Source organism: Frieseomelitta varia, unplaced genomic scaffold (assembly GCF_011392965.1).
Source record: "Frieseomelitta varia isolate USP_RPSP 00005682 unplaced genomic scaffold, Fvar_1.2 scaffold_455, whole genome shotgun sequence".
NCBI lineage: Eukaryota > Metazoa > Arthropoda > Insecta > Hymenoptera > Apidae > Frieseomelitta > Frieseomelitta varia.
Window position 1 is genome coordinate 357,725 of NW_025110207.1, and position 20,775 is coordinate 378,499.

Consider the following 20,775-nt stretch of genomic DNA (forward strand, 5'->3'; position numbering starts at 1 on the left):
ATATTATAATAGAATGTGTGTAAAAACATATAATAAAATATATATATATATGTGTATTTTATTATATGTTTTTACATTTCTATTATAATATTTTCTACTTATTTTTTACTTTTTATATTTTATATATATATATATATACATATACACACAAATATTGTACCTTGTAATTAACTAACCTATTGTTATATATATATATATATATATATATATATAAAATTATAAATAACTTTTAGCTAGTATGTTTTGTTTATATTTTTATATGCGATTATTTCTTTAATTGTTGAAAATTATATGCAATAATTATTTGGTTAAATAATACCTTGAGTTGGTGCCAAAAATACACATTTTATCTTAAAAATTCACACACAAAATACAAAACACAAACACAAATCTAACAACTATTGATTTATATTTTTACCTGAAAACTTTTGGATGGTACTTCTTTCTACATGACTCTTCTGGATAACTCTTTATTCTTTACAGACAAAGCGTACTTTCTTCCTTCCGCCATTCCTCCCGCTTAGAGATCGAGAAATATCGATTACGTTCGAGAATTGTAGGAAGTATATTGCGTATTTCACCGCTGGGGCGCTGCGATCGCGTGTTTCGCACGAACCGTTAACTGGAAAAATAATCAAAGGTTCTGTCCTAAACCACGACAAAATTTATGAGAACGAAAATATTCACACACTTGATGAAAAAATAAATGTCAATACTTTAAACTGTGACATGAGAAATTTTATTATATTACGCAGTAGAATTATTATTTTAGCCATTATATACGTACATTTTTGATAAATTATTTTTGAATTTAGTATTAGATTTGTTAAGAGTTACACAGTATGAGGTTAAAGAATCAACAAATGAATAGAAAATGTTACAGCAGAAGTAAAAGCATATTATGTACATATATAATAAAAAGGTAATCATATTACAAGGTCACAATATTTGTTAGAATTGAAGTTAAATTTTGGTAAAATTATGCATAACTTTTAGTATGATACGTTCTATTTAAATGTTTAAATGGTATTATTTCTTCCCTTAATTATATGTAATTATATATAATTATATGTAAAAATTATATGTAATAATTATTTGGTTAAATCTTACCTTGAGTTGAAGCCAAAAATGCACGTTTTTATCTTAAAAATTCACAACACAAACATAAATCTATCAATTATTGATTTAAACTTTTACCTGAGAACTTCTGGTTGACACACTTTTTTCTACATGATTCTTCTGGATTCATATCTCTTTATTCTTTACAGACGAAGCGTGCTTTCTTCCGCCATTCCTCCCGCTTAAAGATCAAGAAATATCGATTACGTTCGAGAATCACAGGAAGTGTATTGCGTATTCACCGTGTAGTGGCGCTATAATCTTTAAATATGTGTAAATAAACAAATATATAATGAATTTTTTATCCCAATTTTCATCAATCGTTATATTCCTTCATTAATGAAGCATCACCACATTCGATTCAATAAATAATTCTCGAAGTGACATTGTCCATATTTTTTAATTTTAATTCTCATCACTATTAGCGCTGTGGTGCAAAATCTGACGAAATCGGTATGTTAGGAAGTGACACAAAATTGTTAAGAGAGTCCTATTTCAGACAACAAAATTTCATATAATGTCATATCTATTCTATCCTTAGTCAATGATTCTATCCTTAGTCATATGTCATATCTATTCTATCCTTAGTTCATAGAATTGTCAGTCACAAATGATGTACAAAATAAGTGTGTGTATTGTTATCAGATTTGACATTTCACAGAGATAAGACATTTATTACATTATTCATTAGTATGCATATATCACATATGAATTTTGTATATAGGTAACAAGTATAAAATTTTACTGAATAATTTTGTATTGAATAAAATAACAAAAAAACATAAGTTAAATTGTATTGAAATCTAACAACTCAATCTGTATTGTTCCAGCAAAATTCCATACTGTTATATTATGTTGTAAAAAGATTTACAAACAAAATGACTGAGAAAACAACAGTTGGTGGTATTCCAATTGAATGTTTAACTGGTGAACCTGCAGCCATTTGGTCTGGTTGGCGTACATTAGCAGACAGAGAACTTGTTAGAGAAGCATCTGCGAAGGGTACTCACATTAACCTTGCTTATAAATGTCTAGCCCACAGAAGAAGATGTTCCATTGAAGATGCTCGATATTATTTTAATAAAGAAGTAGAAACTTGGATTACAGAACTCTTAAAGAAACATCAAATTTATAGAGCTTCTCATATTTTAAATAATATGGTAATAAGAATATAATATTTATAAAATTATTTGTAAGTAATATAATATTCTTTATATTAATGTATTTTATTATAGAAGAAAAATCCAGTAGAATATATATTTGAAGTTTGTATAAACTGCAAAGATTTTACATTAAGAAATTATTTATCAGAATATTTAATAAGTGTTGCGCATTTTGAGGATGAATACATCAATTCATGGAATATAGTAAAAAGTATTGTAGAATATGAACAAAAATATATGTAAGTTTTTTTATAAATACTAGTTCAAATCAATCAAAAAATAAGAGCTGTAATTTGTTCAGGATTGAGGAGGGCTTAAGTTCTTCTTTATGTATAGAGGATATTATGAAATTACCAGAAGATATAAAACGCGCATTGTGCACTGAATTATATTTTTCCACATCTCAACAGTCCCTTTCAACAAATATAATTAATATTATATTATGGGATTATTTGCTATCAAATAATAAAATTGAGCTACTAAAATTTTGGATTGACACTTATTATGGTAACAGTACTTTAGAAGTAAACGAAATTAATGAAAAACATAAATCTTTATTCAATACTTTAGATATAGTACCAAATATGATTGAAGCTATTGATTCTTCAAATGCCAGTATTCTTATAAAAGATCTAGTTAAAAATCATCTATGTAGGTAAGTCTATATAAAATGCAATTATTGCAAAATATATTTAAATATTTATTTAAATAATAAAAATGTTTAAATATTCATTTATTTATTTATATTAATATTTATAGATACGGCATATTTATAGAAAAAGAACAACGTGATGTTAAATTATTACTGGCACGTATATTTGGCAGTGCAATGACAATATCAGAATTTAACACAATATTATCTTATAAATCTTGCAATATTAATAAAACTGAATTTATGAAGAAAATTGACAAAGAATTGTGTCTTGCACATTGCTTAAGTGAAACAAATACTGAAAAAGATAAAACCAAGATTGCTGAATTATATGATGCTTTGACAAAAATGTGTGAATGCCAAGAAGAGTTTCAAGATATATTAATAGATGGAATTTTTAAGACAATTTATTATTTTTCTGACGATGTTGCTGAATATTTAGAACAAAATTATTTAATAGTTTTAGTATTGATACTTTTATATCTATCTAGAGAAAGTACAATATACAATAAGAATAAAAATACAGTACCGAAAGAAAGTATTCTAAAAAATATATTTACAGATAAAACTGATCTTCAGTTATGTGGTTATAGTATTTCAAACGAAGTTCTTCGAAATACATTAAAACAGGTTCCAATTCTTGAATCTATCATAGAAAAAAAACCAAAGAAAGAAGTTACAGTATATGAATTATTGGATGGTTACGAAAATTTAAACGTAAAACAATTATATAAATGGCGTTTTAATAATGAACCAATGCCTCACTTCTCTAATGAAATTCTTGTTAAAATGTATGGATATACAGAAGTATTAACATATGAATACTATTTGAACCAAGCTCGTCCTAATATGGCTATATTTAGTTTAAAACATTCTCAAGGAAAACTAATTGGAAATGTTTCTTCTAGAAGGTAAAAAAGAATTATTCTGTAGCAAATATATGAATTATATATTTAAAAATATTATATTTATATCACATTTGTAGGAAATGTAAAGCAGCTCTATATGCGCATATTCTTGCCTTACGAAATTTAAACAAACCCGAAATTTTACGTACTTGTATCGCTTTCATGGAAATGTTAGGTATTGATTCGGAAAATTTAAGGCTGCATATAACTGTGGCTAATTACATACATAAGGAGATTAATGTTCCTATTGGTAATTCTGCTCGTTGAATATTTATTAACACTGATAATTATAAATTTCCAATTTATTATATTTTTGAATTCAACAGGGAACTTATTAGAAAATATAATGTACAGAAATGAAGATGATTTAAAAACTGTAATATCTTATCTTGAAAGTAGTTTTCAAACAAATTGTACTGAAAACTTAATTAATAATAGTCAACAGTTCATAAAAATATTAAAAATATGGGATATTATTGTACGATTTGCAAAAGCACATAATTTTCCTTTACCAATTAGTTTATTAAAATTTTTAGCAAGTCAGAATCATTGGTTTGAATTCGTATTAGTTTGTCATATCTTCAATTATCCATTGAATCAGGTAATCTTGTTTTAAATAATATTTTAATTAATTCTAATTAAAATTAAAATTATTTCTAGAAAATTTCTAATATTAAAAGAAGAATGTACTTTTTATTATTTTTAGGTATTGGAAAATACAAAATATTTTGAAGATACTGTTCTCAGAGAACATTTATTAACTTGTTTGTGTAATATTCAACTTACAAAATCTCAATTAGCTGCACATAGTGAACAAAAGATAAAATCACGAGATGTTAGACAATCACTATATTACAAAATTGGAGTTAAACAAAGTGTAAGTAATTAATATCATATGTTCAAAACAAATTTTACCAAATACTATGTTATATTGTTTTTGAACAGGGATCACCTACTTATGATTCTTCAATATCAGCAGATTCAGCAAGCACTTCTGATTCTCATAGTGTAGGCGATTATATTGTCAATGATAACATTTGTTCTTTGGATGATGATTTGTGGTTGATTATTTTAAAATGTCACCAAAGTCCAGATCCACCTGGTGCTTTAATCAATTCATCCAGATTAACTTCAAGACCTTTTCTTACAGTTTTAGCATCCTGTTATGAGGTATTTTATATTAATAATTTCAATCTTTTCTAAACTATAAAATTTTTCAAATCGTATAACGTTTTTATTGAACATCTTTCTTAGCCATCTTCAATACCAGGATATTGTTATTCATGGATGATAATATCTACTACAGATGAAGAAATCCTTTCTAATTATAAAGAATGTTTAGAACAACAAGTATGGACAGCCAATCAAGTTTCTAATTTATTAGATCAAATGGTAACACGTGGATATCTTAGTATCCTTAATAAGGCTTACAGAATTTTTATGCCAGTAAGTATGTTATTTCTATATGAATATTATATCTTGTTTTCATAATACAATTTAATTGTAGGAAAACGTCTTCAATTTATTTTTTGAATTTCTTGCACAATGTGTAATTTATGGTGATTTCAAAGGTTGCCAGCAAAAGTTATTGGATTTCAAAGCACAATGCATAAATCTCAAATGTAATGTATGTATGAATATTTAGCATTTACGCGATGAAAAATGAATTAATATGAAACTTCTGTTTTTTTAGGAAGCTACGGATTGGAATTCTTCAGATACCACGTATTTGAATAATTTATACTGGATTGCAATCGTTGTAATTAAATGCGTTATTGCAACGCTTGCTCATGCTTTAAAAAGTACACATCTGCAAATAAAATTTCTTGAAATTTTGATAAAATGTGATTTTTATACGAATTTTCCAGGTACTGTAATCTCGTATGGATTGTCATCTCATTAATTTTATGAATATTAGACAAAAAATAATTTCTTTATTCGTTACAGTTTCCATTCCAAAGTTTCAGTTTTTACTACAAGTTACAAAAATTCTTCAAAAAACAAATATTGCATTAAACTTTGCGATATTCACGGTATCAGATAATGTGTACAATTTTGATACAGAAATTCATAGATGTATTGGTGCTTTAATAAGAAATGAAAATTATGCCAATGCATTAGAGTTATCAAATTTAGCGGGATTAGATTCTTCTGAAATAATTTTAGCCCAGGTACAACTTATATTTTTAATACAAGTTTTTATTTTATGCTACTTAATTATTAATATTTTTAGTATCGAAGTAAATTTAAGTATTATATACACAAAAATGATAAAATTGAAGATAATTTTTGGAATGAATGTGCACTAAATTTTAAAAAATACAATATTTCACATGAGAAAGCAGCAGAATTTTTTGTTGAACATGCTGAAAAAGTTAATTCTCATAAAGAAAGGTATATACTTATGTACATGTTTTTTAACCCCAATATTATATAAATATATTATATAAATTAATTTAATCAAATAAAAAATATACATTTTGACAGATATGATATATTAAAAACAGCGTTTGAAAGCTTAAAAGATATTAAAACAGAACAACAAAATATTGATGCACTTGAAACAGCAATGTGGAAATCATGTATATTAGCCGGTCCTGAAAATGTGCAATTAGATGATGGACCTTATATCTTCAATAAATTAAAAACAGAGTTATTATCGGGATTAAATAATTTAAAATTTAGTTATACATTAAGTAACATACAAGAAAAATATGCAACTGAAACTTTAATTAATAAACTAATTGACGTGGGGAAATTGGATACTGCATTGAGAATAAGTACAATTTTTAACTATAAACATAAGGTAAATTTCATTAAATTCTTATTAATAAATATATATTAACAGTATTAATTTTAATTAGGATTTACAAGTTCTGATGTTATGTTTGAGTTTAGCAGAAGGAGAAATTTTGCCTAATAATTTAACTACTGAACAACAAAGTCTTTTGCAAGAAGTAAATAAAAATAAGCAGCAAAAATACAGTGCCTTAAAGAATCGTGGTTTGCAAAGATTTTCTTCATCTTCATGTATTTTTTATTTATATTTTCATTGCAATAAATTATTAACGAACACATTTATAACAAAATTTTGGTTACAGTAATTGCTTCAATCAATACAACTAAAATAAGTAAAACAAAAGATGAAAACGTTCATAAAATACAAATGGAGTGTATATCAATTTTACAAAAATTACTTGACATTCTGGAACATGGAGTAGACATATGTCTTAGAATTGTTTTATGTTATAAATTAGCCATGCAATTGGAAAAAAATTATCAATTCTTGCTAATATTAAATAATCCAATTCAATTTTTGCAAAATATTACAGAAAGTGATATTGAGAATAAATCCGAAATTGTTAATGATATAATTATTGCGTACAAAATAAGCAGTGATAGTGTAGCAACATTTTTGGCTGAAAATATTACTCTAAATATTACCCGTGCGGTAGAAGGTATGTAATGATTTGTAAATTCATACATGATCGTCAGAAGTTAATATTTTTTTTAGATGAATATGAAAATAATGTTTATTTATGGGGATATTCCTTAAATACAAATTTTCGGGTTATTATGGAACTATGCAACGATGTTTCACTTGTTGGTTGGAAACTTTTAAAAACAGCAAATAAATTACTTGGATATTCTCAGGGTGAAAAAACAAACGGTATTGTAATGAAATATAATTATCATTATATAATGAGAATATTCTTGATATTTAAATTTATTATTGAAATCTTTCTTATTGTTTAGCATTAACCCTGAAGACGATTGCAGAACTATTAATACGAGCTCATGATTGCTTTACAACTTCTTGTAATATGGAAGGTATAGCATCAGTATTATGTAAATGTCAAATTTTCGCAAATGTTTTACAAAATCTTAAGTGTTGGACGTTACTGGTATGTTATTTAATAAGAATTTTATATAATAAAATAAAGATTTTAGATTAGAATAGATTAGGATAGGATAGATTAAGATCAGCCGATATATTATATCTGAAAAATAATCAATCATCAAATAATTTTAGGTCCGTCTTGTAACAGGTGTTGGTCGTTTTACAGAAATGAATTACGTATTTCAAATTTTAAAAGAAAATGATCAATTTGAATTTTTACTTGGAAAAGGATTAAATAAGGTTTCTCTATGCTTTTTATTTTACTAAATATAAATTTCCAATTATACATAAACATATAGATATTATATAAAACACAGGTAACTGGTTTAGAAATAGCAATTTTGGAATTTCTCAAACGACATTGCCCTGAGAATAAGGAACTTTTTACTCTGGTAGCCTTACATTTTCGATTGTATCATGAATTAGCATTTATGTGGGAAAATGAAGCGAAAGATATAATTAAAGCAATAATATCAGATGCTACGAAAGATCATAATAAATTGCAAAATACCGTTCAACATGAAATAAAATTCATTAAAACCGAAAATATCCTCAAACAATTACATTTAATTGTTACTAATTATACTCATGCAACAGAGTACTATTTACAGGTAAAGTATTAATATCTAAATTATTTTCTAAAATAAAAATTTATAATATGATTATGTTATAATTATAGGCTAATAAACTAAACCTTGCTAATCAATGTTCTGATCAAGTACAATTAGTTGCTCTTCAACTTTCACTTTTTAATACAGTGTCTTATAATCAACAAGTAATTTGTATACTTAATTTAAAATCTGAAGATATTGATAAAGTATTATGTCACAATTTAAGTTTCTCTCAAGCTTTTATTGTCATACATGCTTATGATCATCATGTAGATTGGGTGAATCTGATTTATAATCATTGTATATTAAATGGAGAAACAAAATATTTAAAAGATTTTATAGCAGCAAATAAACTCAGTTCTGCTCTTGTGCAAGACTGTGCACGCAGGCAAGTTAATTATCGTTTTAAAATAATTAAAGTTTTTTGAAAATTTCCTATTTTAATACATTATAATTTTATTATAGGTACAGATTGGAAAAAAGCATTACACATACTATGACAGATAACATGAAAATATTAATTTCTGAATTATTAGATGTGGAATGTAAATATGTATTAGCCAGTCAATTGGGATTTAAAGACATAGTAGAAATAATGCTCAATAATCCTATGATTGGTGCGTATCTAAAAGACACTGTATGGAAGAAGGGATATAATTCTCTTTGAATTTCTTATAAACAAATGTATTATTTAAAGTGTACATGTACATTTTTATTATAATTTTTATATAAATAAATATGTTTTCATATATTTACATTTCTAACAAATTTTTTTATTTCATTCATTCAGAATATATATTTTTAATTATATTTTTAAAAACAAAAGAATTATTTATTGAGCTTCATATTTCTATGTAAACTAATATACAATTTAAGACGATAATGATGTCTGAAAATATATGTTATAAAAAAATTTCATTGCATAATCGATCAGAAAAGGTAGCAGTTTTAAAACTAGATGTATATATAAAAAAACACGAAAAAAAATTTGGAAAAATATCATCCCAAAAAATTTTATCGCGAAAGCAATTAAAATTATTAAGACTTATACAAGAATTAATGAAAGCTATTGAAAAAGAAGAAATTAACAAACAACAAGGTATAATTTTACAATTTCTTTAGCCATTATTTTAAAATTTCATTATTTTTCTATAGCATTTCAATTGCTAAAAACTTCTAATGATGCAATAAGAACAACAATTTCTACATTTCAAGATTCAATGAAACAATATAAAGATATCATAAAAACTGAATTTGCAAAACTCGATTGTTTAAGTACAAATCGACTTTTAAGTATTAATTATACATAAACATAATTTATCAATGTTGAACAACTATATTATAAGACATTTAGAAGTTTTCATATTATATGCTAATTTATCTTATTTAAATAAAACGATGTAATTAAATATAATTTATTATAAAACAATATTTGCATTTTATGCATTTTACAATATTTGTAAGAAAGAAATTATTCGATTCTAAGAACACTATATTGTATATACATATTTGACTACATGTCACTTATATATAATGGATATTTTTATAAATGATAAATAAAATATTCTTTATAATTTTTTAATCTCATTCCGAAAAAAATGATGTTATGGATTTGTAATTCTTGTGAGAATTTAAAATATTTGTATTTGGTCGACGTTTAATAGAATTCGTATCTATATCTATATCATCTGTATTTTCCTTTCTTTTTATATTTGTAGTATGTAATACTGAATTACTTATGTCCCATTGCAAACTTTCAGCTACATGAAAGTCGCAATGTTCCTGATATTTTGATATAGGTATCATTTGATAACATTTTGGACATTGTTTAGAAGGAACTTCAATTAAATTAGGTGAATTTTTTTTAATTAAGAAGTTAGAAATATCATTGCTTCTTTTTCCTTTTAAGCTATTAGTTGTACATTTATTTTTTCTCTTTGATGTTTTCATTAAAATTTCTTTTGTATTATCCCTTTTATCTTTTAGTTTCATGTATAATTTTGCTTCTTCTTGCAAATGTGGAGGTAATAATGCAACTACATTGGAATCGATATTATTCAAATCAGGAAATATTTCTTGTAGTTGTATTACGTCTTGTTCATTATTTTCATTTAATTTTATATTTGAAGAAGTTGCTTTATTTTCAATTTCATTGTTTACATATATTTTATGTTTAATATTTAAATCTAAATTTTCGTCAGAATTACTTTCTTCATTTTTTATGTTATTTTTATTTACATTTTCACATTTAATATCCATATTTACATTATCATTTAATTCAATATTATTTATACATGTATTTTTTGAATTACTTTTCTCCGAGTTAAAAACATTCATAAAAAACGATTCCTTGAAATCATTTTGATCTAAAGGATCACTCAAATTAAAACAGTTGGCCTTCTTTTTACAAAGGGTTTTTATTTCATTTCGTTCATTCAATGAATTAATTAAATTATCTAATCGTCTGGAAGTAGGAGACGAATCAGTTCTTGCATCATAATTATATTCAGTTAATTGCGCATTAATTCTAGAACTTTTTCCAATATGTTTTAATTTATTATTTTGCATATTGTTGATTTTTTCGCTATTAACATCTATGCCGACATTTTTATCTACATCTAAATCATTTTTTATTTTTTTGATACTATTTTCTACTAAACATATACTTTCTAGTTTTTCATTTTCTGTTTGTACAACTATTTTTTTACGAGATTCTAATTCGTTTAATTTAAAGAAATTCCGAAAATTGTCACTACCTTTAGCCAGTATAAATTTACCAGCTGATATACCCAAAAATGCAATTGGACATTGTGTTGATTTTGATACAATTTGTACACAACGAGTTGCCATATTTTCTGGCTTATATGAATTTAAAGTACATGAACGTGATTGAGATATTGTAGTTCTGTTTTGATAATACTGATAATGTATAGTTATTAATGTTGCACGACGCTCATTTTCCTCAAGATCTTGTTCCAGACGTTCACAAACTTCTGCCGACAATTCACTAGCCCAATGTTTTAACTGTAAACCGTACTATGTATAAATATAATTCACAACTTTTATTTGTACAAATTTTATTGTATACTTTACCACATCTAATGAAACAATGGCTTGTTTTCCTGGAAATTTTTTACATGCTCCAATTGACTTAGATACCAGTCGTATATTAACAGGTTCATTGTCTATTCCTCGAGCAATATTGTATAACCATAATCTAAATAAATATATTAATATAAAATCATTTTTTTTTATGCATTATTATTTTCAATGAAATTATAAGCTTATAAATGTACCCTGTCTTCTCATCGAAACGTTTTTGTAAATATTGCAATGAATATTGCAATAAGTCACCCATAACATTACAATTCAAAGATTCAACAATAACATCTCCAAACTTCCCACCAAGGTTTCTAACTTTTTTGATTGGCAAAGTTGAATACAAAATTGGTACTGCGGTTGCAGGTAATATTGTTTGTCGATTTGGTTTATGTAATCCACATGCCAATTTAGCTAATATCTAAACACATACAATATGGTTAGAACTTTCTCTTTCACTTATACTTCACAAAATAACTTATCATTTTTTTACCTTATTTTGTGCAATACCAGCAGAACATCTAAATCCTGTTTTATCAAATATGTCAGCCCTTATTTCTTCAACTATAATCCCTGCTATTGCAAGTTTTTGTGCTTCTATATCTTCAAGATCTTTAAAAATATTTATTATCCAAGTTCTTGTGCCATTACTTCTCTCTTCTGATTTCATAACATATAAAACTCCATATCATAAAATGTCATCATAGACAACTGTAAAAATAATTCTTTTCTTACCTTCATCATTCTTTCCATCTTTTGAATATCCAACTACAAAAGTGTTTGAGAGCTGTTTTATTAAATGTTCCGAAGAAATAAGATTTGTAGACATTCTCTTGGAAACTAGATCAGTAATATCTAAATATGCTTCATCCACACTAGCACGCTCTATTATATCACAATGTTCCTTTATAACATTAATAACTTCTCGACCAGCAGCTCTATATCTAATATTGAGAAATTACAAATATTCATAATTTCTCAAAATTAAATTGCATAATTCTTTATTGTACATGCATGATATATTAAATGCATAATTCTTTGGTGTACCTTGACGTATCAGCTTTCCCACGAAGACACGGTACACTAGCTAAAACCAGATCCGAACATTTTTCTTTTGCCTCCTCACCTCTCATATGTCTTGTAACACCATATTCCCTTGCTTCGTAATTAACAGCAATTATTCTATTTAAAAAATATTATGAATATCTAGAATGTACACTTATCTAATTGTTAAAATATAATTTATATTAATGTTTATTATACATTTACCCTCCTAACTTCCATTGATTATATTGCACAACTGCAAGTGGTTTTCCAGCATATTCTGGTTGAAGTTTCGTTTCAACTTGGCAAAAGAAACAGTCCATATCTATTAAAACTACGATTCTATCATTGCTCGAATTTGCCATTATAAAACAAAATTTGATCGGAGTTGTCAGTTATAGGTTAAAAACATTAGTATATTTACAATGTTGCTCATCTAATATTCATCACATTTTGAATTATATACAATTGTATGAACATTTTCTTGGTACCTTAAAAATAATAAAAAGTACAAATTTTTGCATTGCACATTTTACAAATTGAAATACACAATTCAATTAAAATAACAAACCGTAATTCGAGACAATCTCGAATTTAAATTTGTAACTCGATTGTCGTTCCTAAACTTATATTATTTCGTAAGAGTAAATCTTTAACCATAGACATTAGCAGTTTCATTCGTAATTACTTTTACTCAGAAAAGAAAAGAATAAATATAAAAAAAAATAAACAAATTCATGCTACTACAATGAATATTGTTATTCATAAATTATAACCTGAGATTATGTTTCAAAGTATTTTTAGAACACGTGGTATTCAGTTTGTACGAAGCGTCACATTTACGAACGTAAAATACTTTTCTGATTATTGGAAAATACAAGTTACAGATACCTGTCAAGTTTCGGAACACCTCTATCGCTGCAAATACTATATAAATACGTTTATTCTTACAAAATTTTATTATTCGTTTTATTTCTACGTAGAGTGAGGCCTTACACTTCGTGACAATGCCGAGTAAAAAGAAAAAATATAATGCACGTTTTCCAGCAGTGAGTATTATGTACTCTGTAGTTTGGAAAAATTTTTCACGAAAGTACATTTTACGTAAATTACATGTTTATAATTTCGATAAAAACAATGTTATAACTTAATTACATTTAAATTATAAAAAAATATGTAATAAAAAGAAACTCAACACATAACAATTTTTTAATTACATACCTAACCTATCTTTACAAATGCACTCAGGGCAGAATAAAAAAAATTATGCAGACCGACGAAGAGGTTGGAAAGGTCGCACAAGCGGTGCCAATTATAATTTATATCCTTTATAACTTATATCCACGCAATAAAAACAATAACTTCATTTTAAGTACCAACATAAGCTTCTATGTTGTTTACATTGTAGATCTTTAAACTGTTGATGATATATTTTCATGTTGAAAATAAATTCCTTAATTATTTCTATACCTAGAACATTAGAACTGTTTGTACATTCATTACTTACAAAAACCATGGAAATTACAAATGCCAAAAATGCTAAGACTTTGAGTCCATCTCATATGTAAGATCCATATAAGATTTTTAAATAAATTAACTTATATTTACAATATTTGATTTTGATTTGTTTGTACTAATTCTTATATCAAATTTATTTAGGAAACAATGTATATTATCAGAGAGCCGCTTTGATTTTTTAAAGGATTTAGTAAAGTCTTTACCAGATGTATCGAGCCCTGATGAGGAAGTGCCAACACCACCACTGACACCTGCTTCAATAAATACAAATACATCAAGTACATCAATTTGTTCATCTATAACACAACATCAGGATGTAGGGTAAGTATTAAACCATTTACAATCTGTAAATCTTATAAATGTACTATTATATTTTTATAGAATTCAGAAGCAGCAAATGGCATTAACTCCTGATGTAAACTTAGAGACTAAAAGTTCAAAAGACAATGGTGGAACAGAAATATATAATTCAACTACTGTTAATGAGATGGTAAAAAATACTGCCCCTCAAGTTCCAGAATTTCAAATATCTGTACCTGCATCCTTTCAAATTAGTCAACCTAACTTCTACACAGAGGTTAATCCTATGAATTTAAGTACAAATACAAATAATCAACCAACGTCAAATTTTGCTCATTCTCTGGATGAGGATTATGACACATAGTTACTTTTTAGAAACTAGAGATACAAATTTAAACTTAAAACAATAGTTAAAACGTGTGATCGAGTAATATCACAAGATTTATAATTTGCATTACTTATATATATTTCGATTGTATAATTGTAAACTTTTATATTTTTATATTTGTTCTGTTAAATTATAAATTTTGTTCAAAGCAGTTTATGAAACCACATATTTGGCATATAAAAGTGTTTGATTATCATGAAACACTTATTTATAAGTACATATTTATGTATAAATATGTGTAATAAGTGTGAATATTTGGACTTACACAATTGTTGTGTGCCCCAAACATAAATATACTAAAAGTAATCTTCAAATAGTTGTTATATGTTTATATAACATATTATGAACATATATTGTACATTTATGAACATATTATTATGAACATATGTTGTACATTTATGTAGGTGCAAATACATTTATTAAGGATATAGTTAGGTTTATATTTTATAATTGGTAAAATTTATTACTTATACCTCATTTAATTTATGTATATTTTAGAATATTTATGATTTGCAACATTATGTATACAATAATAAAGTTTATAACTAAGATTTTTTTACTTATACAAATATAAATTTTTATAAAAAAGATTAGTATATGATAAAATATTATCAGCAATATTTAAAAGAATTGATTTTAAAAAATTGACATTGACAAATATATTCATGTATTCATAGATTCATTTAAATAATATATTAAATGTGATCATTGAAATTTTTCATAATTCAATATGTACACAACAATTAGGTAAGAATAGGCATTGATATAATATAATCCACAAAAACACAAATTATGACATTTCATTTACATAATACAATTTATATTTTAACTTATTCATTGATTAAATATATTAATTTATATTACAAAAAAGACATGATGAAATATACAAATATGTAAATATTTATATTACATGTTTTGAATCTAGAAAATATTTTCTCAGCAAAAAATAGAATGATTGTAAATATCTTTATATGAAATATGAAATCTAAAAATACGCTATTTGTGATAGTGTATTTAAAAACTCATATTTCATATAATAAATATAAAATTCATATATTCATTTAAAAATATGAAAAGATTCGCAATAGTTATATAAAAAATGTTAACAAGTAATAAAAAGAAAATGTGCGCATATTATGTACGTATTGAAAAAAAGTAATATTTTGTTCCATAAATTGCTTGTAATGTATAATAAAATATTTCAAATAAATTGCGTTTATCTCAATAATAACAATTTTATGTACTCTAAAATGTGCAGCTAATAGTTACAAAATTTTAATTAAGAGAACTTTTCAATTATTAGAAATTCACAAATATGATTGATTTCAATTTCAAGTGCTACTTTAAACAAATAATTGAAATTTTTTAAAACAGTTTTTTACTATTATATATTTAAGTTTGTATTTATTTGTAATAATATAATGTTCATAAAAAGAGATGGTTGTAGTATGAATAGTAATTTATATACTTTAATTAGGAATAATATAAAATTAATTTTAAATTCCGAGAATAAATATTTCGAATATGAAAAATGTTTAAACGTATTTTTAATAAAATATACGTTTAATTAATGTTAATTAACAGTAACAAATTGCATTAAAAAATGAAATTATATTTTACACTTTTATTTGTATAATAAAAATTGTAATAAAAAAATAGCGTTATGCTATTTACATACAATTAGAAAATAAGGAATATTATTTATGAATTATATTTTATCAATATTGAAAAACTGAGACGGGTAAGCAATAAATAATATAGGAAAATAATAAACATATAAAATTTAATATTTTGTTAAAATTTTATAACCCGAGGAAGAAAATTTGGTTATTATGTATTCAATGTTTGATGTTCGCATCTAGAGAAAATTATTCGATATCCCTAGACAAATCCTATTCGTTTCTAATTATAAACAATTTGTGTAAATTCCTTTAAAAAATCTTTAATGTTTAGTGATTGTTCTGTGCAGTTAATTAAATTTCTGATTGAAACTACGTAATGAATAATTAAAACATATAATTAGAAGATTCAAGAAAGATTTTGTTGATCATTTAGCGCACTTCAAGTGAAGAGAAACTTCTTACTGACATAATGTATGCTGTTTGCAAGTAATTTTTACGAATTTCAGTTATTAAATTATTAAATTTCATTTGCAAGGACAATTATTGTTTAACGTTTGAAAAAGATTAGTAATTTATTGCGGGCATAGGCACTTGAGATTTTGCACAATGTCTATCTGTATTATTTAACATCAACAATTCTCTCAAAAAAATTTAAATATCTTTTTTCAACTATTTTATAACAAATTATGAAAAAAATGTGATTGTGTTGAAATCTCCGTTTTTTAATATAATTCATTTAACAGAAATATCATTTAACAAAATCTTTGACCTGATGATTCATAATACATTTTCTTTCTCCTATTGTGAAGTGTGTATATCCATTCTTAGTTTTCATTGTTAAGCAATATCACTGATAAATTTGTTTATTATCTTTAAATATTCTTCATTTTACATTTTTATTAGTACTAACAAAGTAGTTATAAATTATAAATCAGAATATTATTTGTGTATATTTTGATTTTCTCATTGTTATTGTTTGGCAATATAATATTGGTTATTTTATTATTTAAATTCTGTTAGTTGCAATAGTGTCATTAGAAAAGTATATTCATTGCTGTGTGTACTTTGCATATTGTAATAATTTTGTTTAGAAAAGCATGAAGTTACTAATTATTATATAATTAATGAATATCTTTTAAACATATAATTTTATTTGATAATAACATGTATTTTGTTATATTTTTGCTTTGTTTGTATAACCCTATATGAATCATAAAGATAATATACAATATCGTGTAAAATTAATCAGATATTCGTCGTAAAAATTCTAATTATCATCAAATGTAAGACTGCGTTCCCTGTGTCATATATTTTTTTATTTTTGTAGTCATTTTTGGCTATGTGCTTAGGGTAGATCCAGTATATAGCAAACATATTTGCTTATTAGGTGCGTTGGAACATAGGTAGTGCTGCTGTTCATCTCTTCAAGTATAGGTATCTCTATGATGTTTTCATCAGGTCTTAGCTGCAATCTATCCTTTCCCAGTTGTCTGGGTTATCCACAGGACAACGAAGAATTAATACCAAAAATGGCTAGAGAGCCAATAATCCTTAATGTTTATGACATGGTAAGATATATAATTTTTTTAAAATTTTTACTGATGTGCATGTAATAAATACATTTTTCATTTCAGTATTGGATAAATGAATATACTACCCCAATTGGATTAGGTGTATTTCATTCAGGAGTTGAAATATATGGAACAGGTACATATATTATTTATTATATATATGTATATATTTTTTGAATTTATTAATAACAAAATTGAATTATTTCCACCAATTTTTAGAATATGCATATGGAGGTCATTCTAAACCAATTTCTGGAATTTTTGAGATTACACCAAGAGTTGCTGAAGAATTAGGAGAGCAATTTAGATATAGGTAAAGATATTATTTTAGAATATGTTTATATTATTTCAAAGGAAGAATATATTTATTTACCATTGTAGGCAATCAGTTCACATTGGATATACAGACTTCACAGAAGAAGATGTAACTAGGATTGTTACTGAATTAGGAAAAGATTTTAGGGGTGATCGTTACCATTTAATGAATAAAAATTGTAATCACTTTAGCAGTCAACTTACACTTGTATGTTTATAAAAATATTATATAATCATTTTTTAATCGAGCTATATTGCTAATATGATATTTTTATTCTAAATTGTAGATTTTGTGTGGTCAAGAAATACCGGGTTGGGTAAATCGCCTTGCATATTTTAGTTCATGTGTACCCTTTCTTCAGCGTTGTTTACCAAAGGAATGGTTAACGCCTGATGCACTTCAACACTCCTTAAATCAAGTCAGCCATGAAAGTACATCTTCTGAAAGTACGTCTTCTGATACTTCTTTGTAACATTTGGCAAATTTTTTGAAACGAAGAGATTTAAAATGCCATAGGAGTTACACCATTTAGAGAGTTTATGCGCAAAGGAAGTTTATCGTGACAGTAACTACATTGCCAAGATGATGGAAACCGAGAAACAAAACCGTCAAATGAGGTACAAATTTAATATTGTACTCTAGAATTGCAGTGGTGATTTAACAATACAGAAAAAAATGCCTTTCTTGCAACATGTCGTCTTTTAAATTTTGGACGGCAGTATACATTGTCGCGTGTGTTCTTTGTTGTATTATACAGTCGATTTAACAGATATATATTTGCTATATAATTACGCATAAATCAAAGGCATAAAGAGACTGGAACGTATTTATTTATTAGTTAATCACGTTAATTTTTGTAGGAAATGTGAGTAAGATTTTATACGTAATATCTTTTATTTCAAATTGTATTTGAAAATTAATATTTGTAAAACACACAGTACATTGAAATTATATTTTAGAAATATCTAGTGATGTTTTTGTGAACATTGAATAACCTGGTTTACATTATGCTATAAAATATGCTATGTATACATGCGACACCTCTCTGTACAGCTGCCATTAATATTGTTAGGAAATTTAAATGAAGAATGAATTTAATATTGACATTCATATATAATAAATAATTAAATTACGAATAATTTATTTTTCATCTATGATTTAATGAAAATATGTTTTCTGCAAATACTTTTATAAGGAACATATTTATAATTTTGTAATTAAGATATTCAGTCAACACTTCTGCACCATATGGATGCTCTTGAATTTTGCACGATATAGAACAGTAGAATTAATATAGTATTATAATTTCGGAAGCCTTTGCCAGATTTAGAATCTAATGAGTTCTTTTTAAATATAAATCATTACTGATGTTACTAAAATGTTGTTGACACCAAGTTTATAATGTTATATATTGAAAAAATAAAAAATTCATAAAGTTATTCAAATATAATATAAATACAAAAAAATTCTGATAAATATATCATATTTGTAAAATGTAACACAAAAATCAAGTAACAATTAGTGCCAATTAAACTTTTCGTTAATTCTGTTTTAATGACTAATATTAGGAAGTCATATGTTGCCATTAGGAACTCATAGATGTTACTAATCATGTTATATTGTTATATTGCTGGCCAATGTTAATATGTGAATACTTTTCACTGAATCATTTGTAGTAAAATTTCAATTATAACAATTAGTATTTTTATTATTTTATATAAAAGGTCAATAAAAATATTAATTACGCTTTATTTATATAATTATATTATAAAAAAAGTTTTCTAAATTTTAAATAGAAATCAACTTGAATTAATAAAATTATTTAGTATATTAAATTACCTAAATTATTTCATGTGTTTCTATGTAATATACATTTAAAAAATATCTTCTTTATATATACATATGTATTTGCAAAAAAGGGTATTGAAAATAATTAGTTGTCATTAATGTTTTATAGATCGAAGCATGTTATGTTTTGTATTCCTCATTAATATTTGCATTAATACAAAGTTATAAAATGAATTACTTATGCGATATAGAAATGAGTATAGCATACTAAAATAATGAAGCATATAAAGCACAATATACAGTATAAGTACAAAAACTTATATATCTTTCTAAATGATCTTTTTTATAATGATATTCAGTTTATTGTTTTAGTAGGTACTTTTTTCTTACTGTTAATAGTTTCATTTTAAACAATAAATATCGCAACAACTATATTATTTCGTTTTGTTAATTATAATAATACCTAAATTGAATCTATGTAATACTTATTAATTATTATTTATATTATATTCACAAATCAAGTTTATTAATATCTTTTATTATTACAAAAAAACTTATTTCTTAATAATTCATTGAAGAATGAATTTAAAAGAAACAGATATATCTTTTAACATAGATTTTGTATGAAATAAAATGTAAAATAAAAATTATAAATATTACAAAATCTACAAAAAAAAATGTTTGTAAGAAAATTTTACAAACATAAGAATTTGGTTTTTTTCTTACTACAATGACGCTCTTTAAATAATATACAATGAGATACAATTCATTATTC

At 24.9% G+C, this 20,775-nt stretch overlaps 5 protein-coding genes across 18 annotated transcripts; 4 read left to right on the forward strand and 1 right to left on the reverse strand.

Annotated features, from left to right (window-relative positions):
- The first annotated feature begins 1,672 nt into the window (after positions 1–1,672).
- Positions 1,673–9,077, forward strand: LOC122532449 (spatacsin). Of its 3 annotated transcripts, XM_043661215.1 has the most exons (23): positions 1,673–1,843; positions 1,950–2,279; positions 2,355–2,521; positions 2,584–2,937; positions 3,042–3,845; positions 3,920–4,092; positions 4,169–4,443; positions 4,549–4,719; positions 4,788–5,012; positions 5,097–5,288; positions 5,350–5,469; positions 5,536–5,710; positions 5,790–6,013; positions 6,076–6,236; positions 6,330–6,648; positions 6,707–6,872; positions 6,944–7,300; positions 7,357–7,512; positions 7,599–7,747; positions 7,876–7,983; positions 8,061–8,354; positions 8,423–8,742; positions 8,820–9,077. In XM_043661215.1, the coding sequence occupies exons 2-23, from the start codon at positions 1,998–2,000 to the stop codon at positions 9,019–9,021; spliced, it is 5,394 nt and encodes a 1,797-aa protein (XP_043517150.1). In that variant the 5' UTR covers positions 1,673–1,843; positions 1,950–1,997; the 3' UTR covers positions 9,022–9,077. The 3 variants fall into 3 exon arrangements, with proteins under 3 accessions (XP_043517150.1, XP_043517151.1, XP_043517152.1); XM_043661216.1 differs by lacking the exons at positions 1,673–1,843; positions 1,950–2,279 and having other exon boundaries at positions 2,396–2,521; positions 2,567–2,937; XM_043661217.1 differs by lacking the exons at positions 1,673–1,843; positions 1,950–2,279 and having other exon boundaries at positions 2,405–2,521; positions 2,619–2,937.
- A 109-nt stretch (positions 9,078–9,186) lies between these two features.
- LOC122532450 lies at positions 9,187–9,750 on the forward strand. Its single transcript, XM_043661218.1, has 2 exons — positions 9,187–9,453; positions 9,510–9,750. The coding sequence occupies exons 1-2, from the start codon at positions 9,237–9,239 to the stop codon at positions 9,662–9,664; spliced, it is 372 nt and encodes a 123-aa protein (XP_043517153.1). The 5' UTR covers positions 9,187–9,236; the 3' UTR covers positions 9,665–9,750.
- Positions 9,751–9,850: 100 nt separating this feature from the next.
- On the reverse strand, positions 9,851–13,243 carry LOC122532452 (DNApol-eta). 4 transcript variants are annotated; one of them, XM_043661221.1, is made up of 8 exons: positions 13,069–13,243; positions 12,723–12,988; positions 12,501–12,635; positions 12,189–12,397; positions 11,947–12,113; positions 11,651–11,874; positions 11,448–11,571; positions 9,855–11,378 (listed from the first exon to the last, which is right to left on the reverse strand). In XM_043661221.1, exons 2-8 carry the CDS (start codon positions 12,860–12,862, stop codon positions 9,939–9,941), a joined length of 2,439 nt encoding a protein of 812 aa, XP_043517156.1. In that variant the 5' UTR covers positions 12,863–12,988; positions 13,069–13,243; the 3' UTR covers positions 9,855–9,938. The 4 variants fall into 4 exon arrangements, with proteins under 4 accessions (XP_043517158.1, XP_043517157.1, XP_043517156.1 ...); XM_043661223.1 differs by lacking the exon at positions 13,069–13,243 and having other exon boundaries at positions 9,851–11,378; positions 12,717–12,839; XM_043661222.1 differs by lacking the exon at positions 13,069–13,243 and having other exon boundaries at positions 9,851–11,378; positions 12,501–12,637; positions 12,699–12,828.
- Positions 13,244–13,353: 110 nt separating this feature from the next.
- LOC122532453 (nuclear transcription factor Y subunit C-8) lies at positions 13,354–15,192 on the forward strand. Its single transcript, XM_043661224.1, has 5 exons — positions 13,354–13,546; positions 13,746–13,818; positions 13,968–14,061; positions 14,157–14,336; positions 14,397–15,192. The coding sequence occupies exons 1-5, from the start codon at positions 13,505–13,507 to the stop codon at positions 14,677–14,679; spliced, it is 672 nt and encodes a 223-aa protein (XP_043517159.1). The 5' UTR covers positions 13,354–13,504; the 3' UTR covers positions 14,680–15,192.
- A 1,395-nt stretch (positions 15,193–16,587) lies between these two features.
- Positions 16,588–20,432, forward strand: LOC122532454 (deubiquitinase DESI2). 9 transcript variants are annotated; one of them, XM_043661225.1, is made up of 8 exons: positions 16,588–16,811; positions 17,653–17,712; positions 17,784–17,893; positions 17,960–18,032; positions 18,116–18,209; positions 18,278–18,419; positions 18,499–18,658; positions 18,729–20,432. In XM_043661225.1, exons 1-8 carry the CDS (start codon positions 16,799–16,801, stop codon positions 18,773–18,775), a joined length of 699 nt encoding a protein of 232 aa, XP_043517160.1. In that variant the 5' UTR covers positions 16,588–16,798; the 3' UTR covers positions 18,776–20,432. The 9 variants fall into 9 exon arrangements, with proteins under 9 accessions (XP_043517160.1, XP_043517161.1, XP_043517166.1 ...); XM_043661226.1 differs by having other exon boundaries at positions 16,589–16,796; positions 17,675–17,712; XM_043661234.1 differs by having other exon boundaries at positions 16,592–16,796.
- The last annotated feature ends 343 nt before the right edge of the window (positions 20,433–20,775 follow it).